This window comes from Triplophysa dalaica, chromosome 7 (assembly GCF_015846415.1).
Source record: "Triplophysa dalaica isolate WHDGS20190420 chromosome 7, ASM1584641v1, whole genome shotgun sequence".
NCBI lineage: Eukaryota > Metazoa > Chordata > Actinopteri > Cypriniformes > Nemacheilidae > Triplophysa > Triplophysa dalaica.
Window position 1 is genome coordinate 13,956,392 of NC_079548.1, and position 19,793 is coordinate 13,976,184.

Sequence of the window (19,793 nt, forward strand, 5' to 3'; positions counted from 1 at the left end):
AGTTCTACGAGCTCAAGCCTTGTCAAGGACACTTACGATCTAAATAATAAGAACATTTGATTTATCAAAATAGGATTGAGGAGACTCCTTAATATAACATTTCTTCATTTTCTTATATCTTCGCAGCATAAATGTAAAAAAAAATATTGGTACTTTGAATTTGCTTTTCTAGTGCTTTGCTTAATAACTTTACCTGTTTATTAACACATACTGCCACTGTATATGTATATTTTGTTCAATATGTTCAATCAAAATTATGCTTCAGATCTAATGCATTAAAAACATTCTAAAAAGCACTGACAATAATTTAATACCATTAACGAGTAGGATGTTTATATTTATTTTAATCTTGAGACTAAAGAAAGAGTGTATTTTAAAATCGGTTGTTGTTATTATGGCATGCAGTATGTTTTCTTTAATTATATTTCGTGTATTTACGTCAAAATGCGTTTAACGAGAAGGAAACGCCACGGGTGATCGCAATGATGCTTCGCATACGACAGGGGCGCCATTGAGATGGTTGTTTCCGAAGTCACTCTCGATTTGACATTGTTGAAAACTTTCTGTCAGAAGACATGTCAACCAACAGCGCAAACAACAGCCTGGTGCTTTTACACAAATCCGTAAAGCAGCTGCGACTCGAAGCGGGCATCCGCAGAATGAAGGTGAGTTAACGAAAAGAAACGAAAATTAACCAAAAGATCGGAAATGTTTGCGAACACTGAACAGGGTGTGACTTGACAGACTTGTTTCTTGCTCACGGCTGACAGTCTCTGGAAATGCTGCTTATCGGGACAACCCGTGTTACTGTCTATACTACGTTTGATGTGAGCTTTTACAACATAGTTCATACAAATAAAGTGTAACGCAGTACAGCTGTTCGCCTTCAATGACAGTCGTGGCCTGTAAAGACTTCAATCACCGTCGTTTTTGGCCATCTGGTGTCAAGGCTATACGCCTTCACCGGTGGATGACAACTTGCTTGTAAACTGATTCAATCAAATGTTGTCAACCAGCAGAAACGTTTCCGCATCCTTGTATTTTGTGGTGTATTATATTCAGGCCAAAGCACAAATGCTTAAAACTATTCCTCGTGTAGTTAGTCTAGATTTTAAACTCTTTCTGTCGCGCGACACTGGAGCTCTTTGTTGGTCGCGAGACAGTGGCGCAATTGTTGGCCGAAAAATCCTTATTAGTAACCACATTACCACTGTACCCAATACACACTTATTTATGTGTTCTTAAACTAACCACGAATTGAGTAAAGACCCCGTGATTCGTATGATTATGTCATGCTTTCCAGAAATATCACGCTTAAACCTGTTTTTGTATAAATACAGCATTGAGTGCAATATGCGAAAAGGAGACGTGCGCAAGTTGTCTCATTTTCTAACTATTGTAAAGGCTATTTTGGGTCATGTTATCATTACAATGTAGACAGTCACTAAAACCTATTGGCTAAAATATAAACAGCAATACAATTGTGACAAAACAGCACAAAGTGTGTTCACTTGTTAACCCACAAGTGTGTTTCCCCCCTTAGGTTTCTCAAGCTGCATCCGACCTTAAAACATTCTGTTTACAAAATGCCAGTAAGGACCCACTTCTTATGGGGGTTCCATCCAACGACAACCCCTTCCGACCCCCTAAATCTTGTGCACTGTTCTGAGGTATTATTAACAGTCAGCTCTGATACTACTTGTGGAATTATTTTGTTTATCCTGGACAGGAATATGAACAACTCTCTCTCTTTTCCCAAGGAGTCAACATAAAGAATCTGGAGAATCTTCTGAGCATTCCTCTTTTACATGAGTTTTTTTTCACTACAACTTTGAATTGTGCCCAAAATCTTATTACTTGGTGCGTTTCACAGCACATCTGGATCATCACTACTTCTACACTACATGTGACAGGTGTATTTGCAAAAAAAGATTATTTGAAGTCTCACACATTTTATAATGTGATTTAATGAAGAAAAACATTCAAATATATTGTTTAACATAGATACATGTCCAAAAATTAAAGCTCATGGTATTTCAACTTTAGGAGAAACAGGAGGAAATAAGAGTGCTCAGTTCTGTTCTGCTTTAAAGGGACAGTTCACCTAAAAAGGAAAATTCTGTATTCGTTTACCCACCCTCAAGTTGTTCCTAATCTTGTGATGAACAAATTGAAAGATATTTGGAAGAATGTGTGTAACCAAACAGTTATTGGCCAACATTGACTACCATGGTAGGAACAATTGTTTTTTTTATTATTTTCCTCTGTTGAACACAAAAAATAAATTTTGAAGAATGTAGGACTGCAAACAATTCTGGGGCACTTTTGACTACCATGACATTTTTCCCACTATGGTAGTCAATGGTGGCCAAGACCTGTTTGGGTACAAGTATTCTTTCAAATATCTTTCTCTGTCTTTATCGGAACAAAAAATGTACACAAATTTGGAACAACTCGAGGCTAAATAAATGATGACCACATTTTTATTTTTGAGTGGACTGTCCCTTTAAAGTCTTGTTTTTTACAAACATGTATAAAGGACCATTGATAAAGTGACAGCTGGAATGCAAAAACTCTTTGACAGGTTAGCCAAGTCTATTTGAATATCATTACACAGAAAAAGGTGAACGCAGCATGTTTGTTACAATGTGGTGTTGTTTATGATGGAACACTGAATCACAATGTTTTTTCGCGATGCAATTAGGCTTATCTACAATTTATAATTAATTAACATGTTATTAAGACATTTAAATGTATAAACCATTTAGCTGTATTGAAGGAAAAATATATCTTGAGTCTCAGGTTCTTTTTCATAAAGATCAATGCTGTCTTAACCTATTCTGAATATTGTATGAGGTACTACTTTCTCTAAATGTATTTTCTTTAGTCTGTAAGTGTTTCTGCATTGTTTTGAAGTTTCTTATGTTACACATAACAGTGTTAACAAAAGAGAATTTGAATTATACCTGTGTTGGTTAAAGGGTGCTGCCTTTCTCTGTCTTTACTGTTTGAACTAGAACACCAAATAATAATTCTAAGTGTGCCAGCTGGTCTGTTTCTGCATTTACTCTTTAACCGTGTGTGTTTATTTCATTTTATAACTTTATGAGTCGACCACTGGACATTAATGCAAATCATTCATGCAAATGTACATTATAAAGCAGTGCTGCGTAGGTAACCTTTTAACTCAGTTTACCTCACACATGTCTTGGGTTTTGTTTTTGAATGCTTACAGGACTAATATCTGCCTTTTTTTGCAAAAAAAATCTAAAATATTACAACACCATCATAAACCAACTGTGCATTACAATATGCAATAGCAACAACCAGTCATCAACAATTGTACAAAATAAATCTAATATTCATGTTATACAGATTTAGAGTTATAACAATAAGCAACAAAATGGTTGTATTTTGCTGCATTATATTGATACTTTTGTGTAATGGGTTTCTACTTCATAGCTGTTGTCCTTTTGTAAATTCTGAACATTGTAATACACTACAATACTTGTTTAGATTTTCACTCTGGACTTGTTGCAGAAAGTCTGTGCCAGTCTGCAGATTTGATCAGTCGGTGTGTTTCTATCTGAAACTTTTAAAAAGTCTGCAAGTGTTTGATGTCTAGATTTTAAAAGTCGGAATTCCAGCCTTTAGGAAAGATGCGTATCCTGTTATATTTGTGCTGTGCCTGCCCTTCACATGCAATAAAAGTTTTCAATCTCACACAGTTCCTTTAATAATATCCATTACACTATTTTCATATTTGTCTGTGGTTTTACTAAACTTGTGTGTATTGTTTTTTGCGCCTGGGGATTGAACTACTGCTAAGAAAAAAGAGATGTGGCCATGTGGAGGCAGTAGTAAGTCAGGCCTATCTTGACCACTGACTCGAGGGGAGATCTGAGCCGCTGCGAGCTGCCGGTTTGCCTCTCCCCAGATCGAAGATGGCGGTGTCCGTGTTCTCAGGCGTGCGCCTCCTCTCCATCGGAGACGCCAATGGAGACATACAGCGACATTCAGAGCAGCAGCCCTTGCGACTGGAGATTAAAACCACCCAAGATGCGGCTCTGATAAGCCTCTCAAACAGTGAGTAGATACTGGCTTTTAAAGACTTTGTATCCGGCCTCAGATGAGCGTGATACCCTAGCTTAGCCAAATGATAGTGATGTGTGTGCGGCATGTGTATGTGTTGGACTGCCCGTTCGCGCGTGAACGTTGGATCAGAACGTTTTAAGTTCGTATCTCAAATGCTGCTTTTAAGTCTAACCCGGGCTTGCTGTCTAAAACGTGATGTTGTTGGAGGCAGGGGTTTGGTTTTCTCATGCACGACACAAACCACGTTGATCGTAGCCTGTTAGCATCCATAAACACTTTGTATTATGTTAAGCTGCTTATAGTTAGCTGCCACACAGCTACGTTAACTATCACGAGCTGTAACATTTCAACAACGAGTGAAGAATGTGTGTTTTTACAGTCACAAAGGGGTCAGCACATGTCCCGTGGATGAGGTTGTTGTAACGTTACTTTACGGACGTACTTTCAGCAGGCAGGGATACGCTTTGGGAATAAGGATTGGCGCGTATAAAGTTAGCCGCAGTCTGATCCTCAGTCTTACTATGACGCCTTCAGAAAGGCACAAAAAGTGCTCGAGGGATCTCAAGGTGGCCTCTGTTGTTCAGCACATGTTTTCTTTGTGCAAGCTTTGAATCTTACGTTCAATTAAATCCATTCAACGTCTATTGGTCGGTGGTTTGAATGGATGCTGAGTTTACTTGATTAATAGCATCGCCTTTCCACTTTACTATACTGTACTATGCTATTACTATATTGTCAGACTGGGGTCAAATGAAAGTACGCGGTGTTTTTTTATGCTAGCGCCGTTTGGCAATTCATCTTTGTTTTGCGGGGAACAATAGCGGGTCCCCCGCCTCCATCTCTCCAGTGTCCCGCATGTTCATTCAGCGCTCAGGGCTTTTGTTCAGAGCCCATGCTGCTGATGCCCCGCGGATGAGATGAATGTCTTCGCTCAAACAGATGCGTGACAGACATTCACATCCAACTGTGTTTGAATGGATTTTTTTCGCAGAGTTTACATGCTAAAACAAAGTTTTTTCCTTTATTAAAAATGCATACCGGTGAGACGGATGAGGAAATCTGGTGCGTGATATGCACATGTGAATGAGCTCATAAATGTTAGATTGAAGCCATGTTAGGGAAGTAATTGAGCTTCTCTTCCAGATTTCATGTTTTTGCCATGTTTGCCATTTTTGTTGCTCTTTTGCTTTTATTCCGGGAAACCTGTTGTTTCTTTAGCTTGGTGTAACGGTTTAGTAAGGATTTGTAAGAGCCCAAAGAGCAAATCTTTCATTTATAAACATCGGACGCCAATCATTAATCCTATTCAAAATCTCAGACTGTCTATACTTCAATCATGCCTTCTGTTATGCTGGTTTCTTCAGATTTGTTCGAGGTTGTGTTGCTATCGGCTCAATTATATTAATGAAGACCGACATAATCTGTGGAAAGATAATCCCTCAACAGCTGGAGAAATAAATGACAGAATCCCTCATTCTGGCACTGCCGTTTACGGCTGCGGTGGTTGTAAGGGCAGGTGGTATGGCACCATCCAATGCAAAATTCTCTGAATGGCACTTGTGTAGTTTGATTTGCAGGATGATGTTGTTCCCTAGCAACCTCAAAGATATAAGTTCACCACCAGAAACCTGCGAAAACATTATCGGGGGACGTGGCTGTTATAATAAACCATAAGCAAATCTGTTCTGTTCATGTTAAATGAGCACTTTGGTTGGCATTGAAACTTTTTGCAAATATAAAGGTCCTTCGTTGAATAGCTTAATCATTAGTCTCGAGAAGGGAATGGACCACTATAAAAGTGTTTTTAAGCAACAGTCTTGTTTATAATCACTTTATTAAATCATTATCATGTCAATATGGACATCTGTGGATGTGTGTTTTTCTCAACAGATGAAGATACGTGCGTGTTTAAGTGTTCAGTGTCAAGTGAGACAGAATGCAGTCGTGTTGGGAAACAATCCTTCATTGTTACTTTGGGTTGTAACAGTGTCCTCCTCCAGTTTGCATCTCCAGCAGGTAAAAACTCTTATACTATTTGTTTGCACAAAATAATTAAAATGAGAATGGCTTTAGAGTTCTATATATAGCAGAGTCTTTGTATACATTACAGATAAGACCATTTAATACTAGTGTCATGTGCAAGCATGATACTTTAGAAGAGATTCATGAAGACGTGATGCTATGTATATTATGGCCCCGTGTCGTAATCCGGCCATTGGTTTTGTGTTGGACAGATTTTTCATCGTTCTATAACCTCCTGAAGAATTGTCGTGGACATGGGGGTGAACGATCTGTCTTTAATGATAGGACCGAGGAGTCCTCAGCTGTACAGTATTTCCAGGTGTGTTTGGCTTCTGACATTCATATGCAAAGTAATCACTTGATGAATCCATTCAGACGAATCAACACAGATGAAATGCAAGAAAGTACACGGCCTTTGGGATTGACCACTAGATCAACCTTTGACAAACAACTGTAGACCTGTTTTTTATAAACCAACATTTTGTTACTTATTGAAGTTCATTCAACATTTACTCTTTTGAATTCCTTTTATGGCTTTTATAAGTATATTTTGATTTATCTGAATGGTTTTATTTACAAAAAATTGACAACTTTATTAATAGATTCATGTAAATTCAAACGGTTTGCTAAACAAGGGAATATTCTAAGGGGAATATTTGACACTTGTTATCTTTGTTTCAGTTTTATGGCTACCTCTCTCAACAACAAAACATGATGCAGGATTACGTCCGAACTGGAACATATCAACGAGCCATCCTCCAGAACCATACTGACTTCAAAGACAAAGTACTGTCTCTTTATTACATCTCCTGCTGTTTGGATTTCCACATGAAGATTAGTTGCAAATGCACAAACATTAAATTTCATAGATGCTGAGTTGCTCTTTATGAGTAGATTATCGTGTATTTGTTCTTAAGAGCCTCATTAATTAAGGATGTCATGACACTTTAATCTTGTCTAGACCAAAATATTGTACATTTGAACACTTGCTACACTCCAAAAACACTTGAGTTCAATTCATTTGAAAATAAAATGCTTAATGTTGTGAGAGGACTTCTTAATTGAAATTGGTCCCCTAGATAATATTGATTCTCTTTTTTCTCAGGTGGTGTTGGATGTAGGTTGCGGTTCTGGGATTCTGTCGTTTTTTGCAGTTCAGGCTGGTGCTCGTAAAGTCTATGCTGTGGAGGCCAGCACCATGGCTCAACATGCTGAGGTATGATTAATCCACATAAAGCAAAAAAATATCAAATTGGCTTAAATATTAAATAAATAAGATAAGAAGGGCAAGGATGTGTGGATAATGCAAGTTCCAATCTTACAGAATACTTATATTTTTACAGGCCTTTGTATTGCTTAGCTCCCAGCATTAATTTTTAATCGATCATCTTGACATTCAGTATTTTAACAAACATGTGTGTAATAAGATGAAACTTGGCCTCAGTTCTTTGAAACCAGTGCTGATGTAAATGAATTGTGCATCTGCAGGTTCTGGTAAACAGTAACAGGCTTTCTGAGCGTGTTTTGGTGATTCCTGGAAAAGTGGAGGAGGTTACTCTACCTGAGCAGGTGGACATTATCATCTCTGAGCCCATGGGCTACATGCTGTTTAATGAAAGAATGCTGGAAAGTTACCTTCATGCCAAGAAATTCCTCAAGCCCAACGGTACGTGAGAGAAACAAGGGTTTATTCAATTAAAAGAAGCAGTCAAACAAATTTTGCGCTCAACACGTCTCTTACCTCTGTGTTTACAGGAAAAATGTTCCCTACCATTGGAGACGTTCACCTCGCCCCTTTCACAGACGAGCAGCTTTACATGGAGCAGTTCACTAAAGCCAATTTCTGGTGAGCACTTTGTGGAGATTCAGGGAATAGCAAACGTAGAAGCAGAGTGAATAAGTGGGCATTTTACCTTTTTACTAGTACTTAGCTTTGCATACGGTGGTAAGCCCATAAGACCGTTTGTCCTTATCTTGTTCCAGTTGCTTCCATTGTTTACCTCATTTGTGAGTTGCTTTGGATAAAAGCTTCTGCTAAATGACTTAATGTTAATGAAATTTGCAAAATGATAAACATGTGTCAATGTGTCAAGGTGTCAATAAACAGGGAGTCATTTGTGTACAGTGGCAGATGACTGGTAGTTTGCCCAGTTTTAGGCCTTCTGATGTCTTTTGAGCCAACGCTGACAAAACATTTTCCTGTTTTTCAGGTATCAGCCATCTTTTCATGGTGTGGATTTGTCTGCGCTGAGAGGAGCTGCAGTAGATGAATACTTCAGACAGCCTATTGTGGTATGAAACAAAAGAGAATTCAATAACTAGTTGCTTGGGTGTGTAATTTTGTTTCTTTTTATCGTTAGCCAAGGTTTGGGATGTTTATGAGGCAGAAAGCCAAAACGCAAGCTTATGTTTTAACATACAGCGTTCTTGAGCAAGGGTCTGTAAAGGAACTTCAGGGGGTGGAGAACACGGCAAAGTAGTTCTTTAGCGATTTTGTGATATTTTTTAGCTATTTGAGATTTATTTATATACATCTGTAGGGGAAATTAACAGGCCATTCCAAATTTTCCTTAAATCAGCATTTTTAGATGTATTGTGTCCAGCGGTTGAATTGGGATTTATTATGTGCCAGGGCTCTGTAGGGGGATTTTGAGGTGTGCATATATGAAGCTTAAAATCGTATTCATTGAGAAATTGTAAAATCTAAGTTGAGAGAGCCCCTTTGCTATGAACAATAAAATGCTGATCAAACTCATTCTAGATGCCAACCGTTTACAAAGCTACATGTGATAAGAATAAAATCTTTCTGTAGGTCTGTGCCCTTTGCTTGTGTCAATATCAAATATCTTAATTTATTTATGTCCACAAAATTGAAGGTTCCAAACAGGACATATCTTCCTCCGAATGGCCCTTCAGGAAGGGGACACCTTACGTCACTTAAAGTCCAAATAAACGGAAAATAACTTTTTTTTCCCCTCCTTTAGCCAAGTGAATTTTAAACAGACTGAAGGGTTTTCCCTTCAGAGGTTACACATCAAAAGCTTGATTGTTTGAAGGGAACGCAGGGAATGATTTCTGCGCCCACTTGGTTAATGTACGACTGCGAGTTGGGTTACGTTGCCTATAGATCCGTCTTTATTTATCTATATTAGAGCATATTTTCTGTTATTTCTACCTTTTTTCTCCAGTTTCTGCAAATAAATGCAAATAAAAACAATATTGTTATTTGAATTCTGGAGAAATATTGTACACACAATGAAACAAAATTATAAATTTACCTAAACATATACAAGTAAAATTTAGATTATTTTTTGAAAATCAAAATGGTCTTTTAATTTTTTTCTGCGGCTGTATATTGTGTCATAAAAAAGTAATGTTTTTTAAAGTAAAAAAACAAGGAAAACTGTAGTAGGCTGAGAGTCTGGGTGTGGGTGGTTTTCTGTGTTATCTGTTGTATTGGTATTAGCCGAAAGTCTGTGATGGTTAGGAGTAATACTGCGAGATATATAAAAAATGATCGAATGATAGCAAATGTGCATAGTTTGCAATAACCAAGTGATTTTAAAACGTTATGAAGTTAAGATTTATAGTTATGAAAGTTATCTATAGACAAACTGGCAAACCAGAGAGGGTGATGCTTTTTTTCCCAGAAAGAATTAACATGCAGGTTATATCATTTTCAGAATTTAACTATATTTTATATTATTAGGAACTTTAAGTATTATTGTATTGCATATTTCTTCAATAACTCATAGCGCTACAGTCAGTATTAAGTGCTCTCTGGGTCTGTTAAGGTTAAAAAAACCTGCTTTTTAAATACAGAGAATAGATTTATGTGTAAATATAACTTGAGAATGTAGAATAGGCAGCGGGGTAAATACGTGCAGGATTTAGTTACGTACTTAAGTTGCACATCAGTAAATGGAGACCAAATGAGAACAGTGTGAATGTTTATGGTAAATATGAGAAGGGCAGCATACTCTTTGGATTAAAATATATCTTAAGTGAAAGTGTAATACAGGATGCTATGTCTAAAGTCTGTGTGCTTGACTTTATGCTTGGGATGAAAGGTTATATTTTGTGGTCTGGCTTTCTTAGCGCACTGTTTGTGTATGGTAAGAGAGGTACCGTATAAATGTGTGCATGTGAAGGAAAGTTTATTTTGCATGTTTTTAAATATACAAGCACTCTACAAATGTTGAACTTAGAGTAAAGTAGTTGCAATCCTATATATAATCTTGTTTGTTTATTTTCCTCTCAGGTTCTTTTTCCACTTTCTGTGAGCTAATAGAAGAGGCTAAAAGAACTGCATTTTGTATATGTTTAGTTTACACCTTGTGAGTTGTCGTTCATCCAGCAGTAGTCAGCTGTGCAGACATTTGTGATGAACTGATTTGACTTTAAGGGCTGCTGTAGTAGCAGCCTTCAGAGTAAAAGCCAAGGCAGGAAAGCCCTGTGAGCTAGGATTGAGACTATATTACTCAGCCCGTGACAGGAGGCCTAACAGCTTATTATCCTGATTTATTTGCTGCTTCATCATCCTAAACAGAGTGTTATATTATGCTATCCCGCCATTTCTGATTTATCTTATTTCTTTCAGGACACTTTTGATATCAGGATCTTGATGGCCAAATCAGTCAAATACACAGTCAACTTTTTAGAAGCTAAAGAAGAGGACCTGTACAAGTATGTATTTTACCAAATACATGATTTTTTTTTATAATTTATGAAAGGTATGCAGTTGATATGACAAAAAAGTTTGTTTTGTCATATTTATTTGTTCCTCATTTTTTGTTTTTGCAGGATAGAAATTCCCTTTAAATTTCACATGATGCATTCAGGCCTTGTGCACGGACTGGCTTTCTGGTTTGATGTGGCATTCGTGGGATCAGTGTAAGTTCCCACAAATCCCCTTCTTTTCACTCTTAAATTGTTTTTAAGAACTTTGTCCCCTTTACAAGGTCTGAATCTGGACCAAGTGAAAAATTTATTTTGTTTGCACTGCATTTACACTGTCTCTGGCCTCAGATATATATGTGTGTGTGTGTGCGTGTGTGCGTGCGTGCGTGCGTGCGTGCGTGTTTTAACTGTACTAATTTCTTCATTTTGGGGGAAATGCATTTAAAGGGACAATTAAACCAGTGATTCTCAAATCTTTGTGGGCATACTTGCTACGAACCCAGCACTCACCAATCCACAACGAATTGGATTCATTGTCTTAAAGGAACAGCTCATCATTTACTTACCCCCGAGTTGTTCCAAATCTGTATGGATTTCTTTGTTCTGATGAACACAGAGAAAGATATTTAGAAGAATCCTAACCAAACAGTTCTGCTGAACACAAAAGAAGATATTTTGAAGAATGTAGGAAAGCAAACGGTTCTGGGCCACTTTTGAATACCATTGTAATTTTTCCCACTGATCTCTCACACCCTCTCTGGATGGCCTGACCCACACCAATTTTTTTCTAACATAAATCTATAGACCTTTTAATGTTATGATGTAGTTTGTAGTAGTTAATATGCCCTTCATTCTATCTTCTCTGTATAACTTGAATAGGTGTCTCATCTTGGCCTGTCATTATGTGTCATTAGTCTTTGTAACCTGTAACGGCCAACATTGTTTGCAATAACATGAGTGGGAGAAGTGCCCTTGAGCGGTTGGCATATTTTTCATGTGTTCACATGTAAGCCAACATTTTTACAAACTGAAACCAATTTCAGAGTTTAAAAAAGCATTATGATACCTGTCTTTAAAACTTGTGATACTTAGGGATTCTGTTTCCACAGTCATATAAAGCAGGCAATAAAGTTGAATCTAATCTAATCTAATATGTGATCTATAATGTTCCACAGTGTATAAACGTGAATGAACTCCAGTTGTGTGACCATTCATATTTACGACTTGAAATGTGGTGTTTGTCTGTCTGTGTCTGTACAGGATATCTGTGTGGCTCTCCACAGCTCCCACAGAACCCCTCACTCACTGGTACCAGGTTCGCTGTCTGCTTCAGTCGCCCCTCTTCGCTAAAGCAGGAGACACAATGTCAGGCACCGTTGTTTTAATGGCCAACAAGAGGTGAAGACACGCACCTCTTCTGTTAACCCTCCATGTGGGACTTTCCCTTTTTCATAAAAATAGTCAATTGTTTTTCCCTTCTTAATTCCTCTCACAGACAAAGCTATGACATCAGTATTGTTGCCCAAGTGGACCAGACAGGCTCCAAGTCCAGTAATCTACTTGATCTCAAGAATCCCTATTTCCGGTAAGTAGAAGGGTTGCTTCTCGCTCAAAGAAAATGATAGGAGGATGTAGCCATGTGTTGCTTATATTTTGTTGCGTTTTGTAGGTACACAGGCACCACGCCGACCCCGCCTCCAGGATCACATTATAGCTCTCCCTCAGAGAACATGTGGAATACTGGGGGTACCTACAGCATGAGCCAAGGCATGGGTGTGTCAGGTACATCAGCACACGTGTACATCACAAGAAAGCATCTTGTGTCTGTTACCAATTTAGTTACAGAAAGGCCATGCAGCTCTTGTCCTGGCGGGCCATTGACCTGCCTGCTTTATCTCAACCCCCCAAAAAACACTCCTGATGATCTTACCAATTCCAAATTGATATTCCAGTATGGGGTGTTTATTAGAAACTAAATTTTGCAGTGGCCCTACAAGACTTCAGCTGAGCATCCCTTCATTGTGGGTTGTCGTGGTGTGTAATTTGTTGAGTTCTGTCTGCTCATTCTCGCTCTGTTTCAGGGATGCCTGCAGCCTATGACCTCAGCACTGTCATTGGTGGCAGTGGCTCAACAGTCTCCCACAACAATCTCATCCCCATTGGTACAGATACGCATGCACGTACGGATATTACACCCACACTTAAACACATATGACAATACAGTGTTGCATAAATCGACCCATCTAGTGCGATTATGGGATCACGACGGTTTTGATTGTGTTTGAGCAACTTGTCTGGGAAGCCCGGCTCTTTGATCACTAAGAAGTGCTGCCCAATCTGCAGTGATGGAAAGTAACGAATTGCAAATACTCAAATTACTTTATTGAGAAGTTTTTTCAGGAATTGTACTTTTTTAAGTAGTTTAAAAACAGTGTACTTTTACTTGAGTACATTTTTAGTACTGTATCTGTACTTTTAATGCGCTATTTTTCCTCACATTGTCATCGCTACTTTGTGTAATTTTCATGTGATTGGCTAAGGAGAAAAATCAGTCCCATCACGTGACCCTGTCCACTCAAATCGTGCTTAGAAAGCTTGCGTCACATAGATTTCAAGACATCTGCCGCCAATTTAGTTTAATCATGGAGAACGAAGGTTTGCGTCAGGCAGGGCTCGTGTCAAATGGCAGTTTTGAGCACTTGAAAGTCAAAGCGGGAAAGGTACACAATACAAAGGCTTTTCAAAGATAGACATTTTTATTGTTCTACCTAAGAAATAATGTCACACACATCTTGGATGGCTTGAGGTTGAGTTATTGATCAGCCAGCTCCTCTACAGAAAGGACAGTTAATGCTAATCCAATGCAATTTAGGTTACAAATTTGTTGCATGCCGTATTTTGGGCTTATATTTATTATTTCTGCATTGTGAGGCCTAGTACACATGGTTGAACAGTGTTGAAAGTGCATAAATGGTTTTAACTGGAAAACTGAGCTCATGATAGACTGACAGACAGAGCAACACATTGAATGGTTATTTTGTGTGAGCTGTATCCAGTTATAAGCTTTATCAGTAGGGTAAAGACGTACGTAGAAGTAGCTATTTTCTATATAAATCTCCAAATTTGATTATTAATAATTGTTCTTAATTCATCAAATAACACCACCTAAAAAGTAACAAGTAACTAGTACTCAGAGTAGGTTTATAGAAGAATAATTTTTACTTTTACTCAATTACTTTTTTAACACCAGTAATTTTACTTGTACTTGAGTACAAATTTCCAGAACTCTTTCCAACACTGCTGATCTGAAATCACTACGAGTTTGAATTGCTTACAACATGTATTTGAAAAAGCAACACCTGTCAAACATCATCATTATAAATGTACTTATTATCATCAAGAGAAGGGGCTGAGAAGGTTTGAAAACAGATCCTTGCAAGCATTTTCTGGAGCTACTTGTTATGTTTTACATCCTCTGTAAATACTTACTTTAACCTAGGCTGCAAGTTACATTTATCTGTTTGGAGAGAACAAAAAGAATACAGGAAATGATTGAGAAACAGCTTTCATAGTTTACTTCTACCAAGCAAATAACATGTGCAAGAAATTCAAAAGTTATCTATACAGAAAAAGATTACAAATTAAGTTAAAGCAAAAAAAGTTAAAATCTTGCATCCAAAGTACTCTTTGAACTTTAGGTTACACAAACGCGATATGCCGTGGTGCTGTGCTTCTTGTCCGGTGTGTGACCCCCTGGAGACGTTGTTAGAAACTAAAATAGAAAATATTTAATGATGTTAAAGGGGTCAGGTCGTCAGGGTTTTTGTATTGAAATGAACTTTCCCCAACTTTCAGTTATCAGCTGAATGCATCTAATGATTATATGACCCCTTTAATATATGCGTTCTTCTAAAAATCTTTTACAGAGTGTCGTAAACTGGGTACTCAAGTTTGATTTATAATCACAAACTGTCACATAAGCTATATGTATACATGTTCACTGTAACTTAAATTTAGTTTTCTGTTCCACCGACAGTAAACACAGGGATTGTGAATCACACTCACTCCAGAATGGGATCCATCATGAGCACAGGAATCGTCCAGGGTAAGTCGGACTGCTCTCATGGTACAAGTTCTGTTTATAAACACGGCTATAAAGCTCTTTTCCTTGTAGCTTTTTATATATGTGTAATGTAAGTGTGTGGTCCGATTAGTCATGGACATTACATGGATATGTTCTCTCCTCAGGGTCCACAACTGCCCAGCAGGGTCCCAGCAGCAGCAGTCCTTATTACCCCGTCACCAACCAGTTCACCATGGGCGGCCCAGCGATCTCCATGGCGTCTCCTATGGCCATCCCAAGCAACACCATGCACTACGGGAGCTAAGGCAAACGGATGGCCTCTGCATGTCCAGAACTCCCACCCCTTTCCTGCTCCCTCTACAAACCAACCGCAGCCAAATTTAAAATACCAAAACCAGTGCACCAGTCTCTTGACCATCACTTTATCCTCTATCTATATATAGATATACATGTATACGTATATATATATTCTAAATTCTATCTCTTGCTCTCACTGGTGTTTTATTTGTACATATCCGTCCCGCAGTCCTATAATGTCAGCACGCACAGACCTGTCAACGGTGCGTAACTGTTCCTCTTAAATACCCTCTCCTCCACCACCAACAACACTGAGTCTGCTCCACAACCAGCCACTAGGAGGCAGCACTTGTTTGCAAGTATGCTGTGAAGCACAAATCAGACTCGACACCCAATGCAAAAGGAATCGGATGGAGAAACGCTGACAACGGGACAAGACTTTTTTTATGAATGTGCTCATGTGCACTCCTTCCCTCTTAATTCACAAACTCCCACCTTTTTAGCTGCACAAATGCTGTCAATGACTGGATGTGAATTTATGATCAATTTAAACCATTAACTGTCAGCTTTTACGTTATCCATGACATCAACTGGCCTTAGCATCTCTATTCGTTCAGCATGGTCTTTAGACGACCACCTAGATGTTAGTAACCTACCATCGTTCACCAGAAGAGATGGACGCATGCTGTGGATGGTGTTTCGGCTACGAGCACGGTACTGGTGGAACCTGCCTGTAGACGACCACAGCATAGATGGAGATCGTCTTACTTTCATTCCATTTGCGATTGTGTTCATCGAGTGTGTTTTAATGTAGTGCAGTCCCAAATTGATTGGTGTTTCCTAAAGTGTCTCTGGCATGGTTTGTCAGTCCCCTACCCCAAAATGACACCAATCTGACTCCCTTTAAAAATTGACTGGAAATGAATTTAGTCAGCCAATTTATAAGGACAGATTTCAGGGAAAAAAGACCAGCCCCAAACCCTCTGCTACCAGCCAAGGAGGACTGTGGAATGCAGGGAAGGCATTTGGCTCCGGGGGAAGGAATACAGAAGGATATCTTTGGACATGCTGACCACTGCAGCAGGAAACAGTTTGGAATTGCAGTATCTTAGTTTACACCCCCGAATCCTTTCTTGTCAACTTCTGCGTGTTGTAAGACTTGTTGAAGGAAGGAGAAGATGAGGAACTTAACTAGCTAGAACTCTGTTTCTTCCCTCTCTCCATCCTTCCCCTCTTACACCGGGCACATGATAGCCCCATCAAAGACTTTGAAGTTGTATGCATATGCATTGCTTCCAGTCACACACATTCAGTTCATTTGGTTTGATTTAGCAGCGATCATGAGATAAAAGAAACCATGTCCGCTAGTTTGTAGAATTAACTTTTTCTTTCACAAAAAAGCAACATACAAAATGGAGCAAATTAAATGTTGGAGAAGTCCCAAAATGTGTGGCTACTTATAGTGGCATTTGTTTTTTTAAAGGGTTGTTTTGTGTGTTTCTGTTTTGTAAACCAGTCACACAAATGGGTATTGTCTGATTCCTGAAAAGTAAAGGAATATGTGGATTGGTTTACTCTGAAATGAAACTTAAGTTTACATACCTCATGTTGTTTGACACCTGTTTGTCTTTAGCTAACACAAGTATATTTTCAGAACGTCAAAGCTGTTTTTTGTGACAACAGTCTGTCGGTGTTTAACACCAAGAACGACATAAATGTACCATAATAAAGCTTTGAACTCTTCAAGTCATCTTAAGCCACATGATAGCTTTTTGTGAGAAAAATGGATAACAAAAGCTTTGATTAATAATCAATAATAAATTCATTTTACAATTATATTACAAGATCATTTTATTCTGTTTTTCACAAACAGTTACTGTATCTATTCAGAAGACGTATAACAGATTCTTATGATGCTTTTATGTCCTTGAAAATGATCTGTATTGACAGCCACGTGTTAGTGTTTATTTTCACTGGACAGATAAAAAGCAGCTTTAAATTTAAAACAAAAGACATGCAGGTGTAAAGCAATATCAGAACATCGGGATGATTTGGGGTGACCTGAAAAGGGTGATTTTTATGTATGCATTCAGTGAAGCAAAGGAATAAAATGTTCTGACTTTGAGAGTGCACAAAAATTTTACTCATGAAGAGGTGTTTTATCCTGACGAACGTTACTTTATTCCACAATGTCTACACCAAAGGGGCACCAGATCCTGAGAAAAACAGAGCTCCACCCAATCAAACTCACAACTTCACATCTGTTTTCTTCTCCCCCTCTCCTCCTATCTCAACTCGGAGCACTCCAAGCTCTCCGGAATTGGATAAGACAAATACCTTATCTTATATGAACAAAGAATCATCATAAGCATGTTCGTATCATTTGAAAGTCCACAGCAGTTGAGCAGATCACAACATAGGTTTGAGGGTTTAAAGATATTCTGCTCCCTGTTGAGGGTGTATCTTCATTTAATTGCCCATATGTGGCCTGATCAATTCCAGGACCAAGTCCTTTATAATGTAAATTGTGGTTGCGTGGAAGAAGGGTATTTTGGTGTCTGTATTCAGGTGAAGTGAACCGCAAATCCCTGTTCAGGTTAGTGACGGGCTTGTATCCTCTCTAGGTGGACCACAGAGACACCAGCTGAGAATTCTAGAGATCCGGCTAACAACCTGGCACTAGGTTAAGTGTACTTGGACTTTGGTGGCTCATAATGGAAATTTCTGTTCAGGATAAAAAAGTTTTCTCTGACCAATCTGAATAGGGCAATTCTCAGACTCTTGATTTTTATTATATTATTCTATCTAAGTTTACATAGGAAACTATGGCGTATATAAAGCTGCCATTAGAGACTGTAAGATTGGTCTTTTTATCTCTGTGGAGTGGTTACTACTGTGGTAGTAAATCATGGCCTCTGGTTGGAATTTTACTTTTAATTAAGGGTTAATAGTCTAAGTTGACCAAAAAGGTAAGTGAGTTGCAGATGAAAGCCATCTGAGACGCTACTGGTTAAGTGACCTCTGGAAGTGTCTAAGACACAGTGTTTGTGACCGTGAGGTCCGTGTACAGATGGCTGCTGCGAGAATCTAAGCGACATGAGAATCTGATGAATGAATATAGTTCATAGTAAAGTGTTGTAAGGCTGGTGAATAAATTATAACTACGCAACCATAGGCTACGCTAGCAGATCAAACAACTAACTACAGCTCTGCTAAGGAGCAACTGCAATTATTTTCTACCCTAGATCACGGTGAACTGTCTAAAATCATTATATCATGCATGCTAGACCCTATACTTACAAATCTACTAAATAAGATTCTCCCAGAAATTATAGATCCTCTTCTTAGCATTATTAACTGACACTCGGATATGTGCCTAAAGCATGCAAGGTGGCTGTTATAAGGCCCCTTGTCAAAAAAAACCAGCTCGACCCTAAAGAACTCGACACAGAGTTATAGCTGTCACTGCTATGCTGATGATACTCAACTTTATATTTCCTAAAAGCCTCACGGCAGTTCAATAGAACAGTGGAATGCATGGTCGATATAAAAAGATGGATGAGAAACAACTTTTTATTACTTAACTCGGAAAAAACAGAAGTGTTACTTACAGTATTGGACACCATAAGTAAAAACCGAGAATACTGTTAAGCTATTGATGGATGTTCCATAAAAACCAAGACAGCAGGAAAGAATCTTGGTGTTTTATTTGGTAATAATCTATCAATTAAAAGCAAATTATTCATTTTAAGAATATATCTAAACGACTTATGCTGTCACTATCAGATGCAGAAAAGCTAATTCATGCATTCATGATGTCAAGATTATATAATTGTAATGCACTATTAGGTGGGTGTCCTGTGGGCCTATTACAAAAACTCCAGCTAGTTCAAAATGCAGCAGCTTGTCTTCTTACATAAACTAAAAGCATATTGGCCCGGTTTTATCAACATTCCACTGGTTACCTATTAAGCAACGCATAAACTTGAAAATCTGACTGATTACCTAAAGCCCTACACGGTTTAGCTCCATACCATAATCAATTGTCGGCGGTAGATCCTTTTCCTATATAGCGCCTAAACTTTGGAACAGTCTTCCTTGTACTGTCCGGGAGGCAGACACCCTCTGTCAGTTTAAATTTAGATTAAAGACGCATCTTTTCAACCTAGCATACACTATACTTCCAAAATACACATAAGTTTCATCAAACGAAGCCAGGAACACTTCCCATAACAACTGATGTCCTTGCTGCATCAAAGAGTGTAGAACAGTACTATACTCTCAGCTGTCTTTCTCATTGTTCCAAGGCTACCACAACGAGCAGGACGCAGTTATCTACCTATTATCTACATTTTTTTACTCTGTTTATTTCTTTTTTATTTAGTCTAGTGGTGAAATAACTGTCGAGCTTGTAGAGATGCTCCAGTTTTTGCCAGAGGGGAACTGGTTCCCCTGGTTGGGCCTGGGTTCTCCCAAGGTTTTTTTCCTCCATTGGAGTTTTGGGTTCCTCGCCACTGTTTTGCACTATTTTACGGACCTAGGGGAGGCTGCTGACATCAGCTTTAGTATTTATTTATATAACTTTAAAATGTAACATTTAAGCAACACATATAGT

The 19,793-nt window shown here is 38.4% G+C and overlaps 2 protein-coding genes across 3 annotated transcripts; both read left to right on the plus strand.

Moving 5' to 3' along the window:
* The first annotated feature begins 507 nt into the window (after positions 1–507).
* si:dkey-204f11.64 (uncharacterized protein LOC100537752 homolog) lies at positions 508–3,723 on the plus strand. Its single transcript, XM_056752328.1, has 3 exons — positions 508–665; positions 1,544–1,670; positions 1,761–3,723. Exons 1-2 carry the CDS (start codon positions 576–578, stop codon positions 1,667–1,669), a joined length of 216 nt encoding a protein of 71 aa, XP_056608306.1. The 5' UTR covers positions 508–575; the 3' UTR covers position 1,670; positions 1,761–3,723.
* A 70-nt stretch (positions 3,724–3,793) lies between these two features.
* carm1 (coactivator-associated arginine methyltransferase 1) lies at positions 3,794–17,303 on the plus strand. 2 transcript variants are annotated; one of them, XM_056752326.1, is made up of 16 exons: positions 3,794–4,086; positions 5,986–6,111; positions 6,330–6,436; positions 6,799–6,903; positions 7,223–7,333; positions 7,606–7,783; positions 7,873–7,963; positions 8,328–8,409; positions 10,718–10,803; positions 10,921–11,010; positions 12,058–12,195; positions 12,293–12,382; positions 12,467–12,579; positions 12,879–12,977; positions 14,834–14,902; positions 15,046–17,303. In XM_056752326.1, exons 1-16 carry the CDS (start codon positions 3,945–3,947, stop codon positions 15,183–15,185), a joined length of 1,767 nt encoding a protein of 588 aa, XP_056608304.1. In that variant the 5' UTR covers positions 3,794–3,944; the 3' UTR covers positions 15,186–17,303. The 2 variants fall into 2 exon arrangements, with proteins under 2 accessions (XP_056608304.1, XP_056608305.1); XM_056752327.1 differs by having other exon boundaries at positions 12,879–12,959.
* Positions 17,304–19,793: the final 2,490 nt, after the last annotated feature.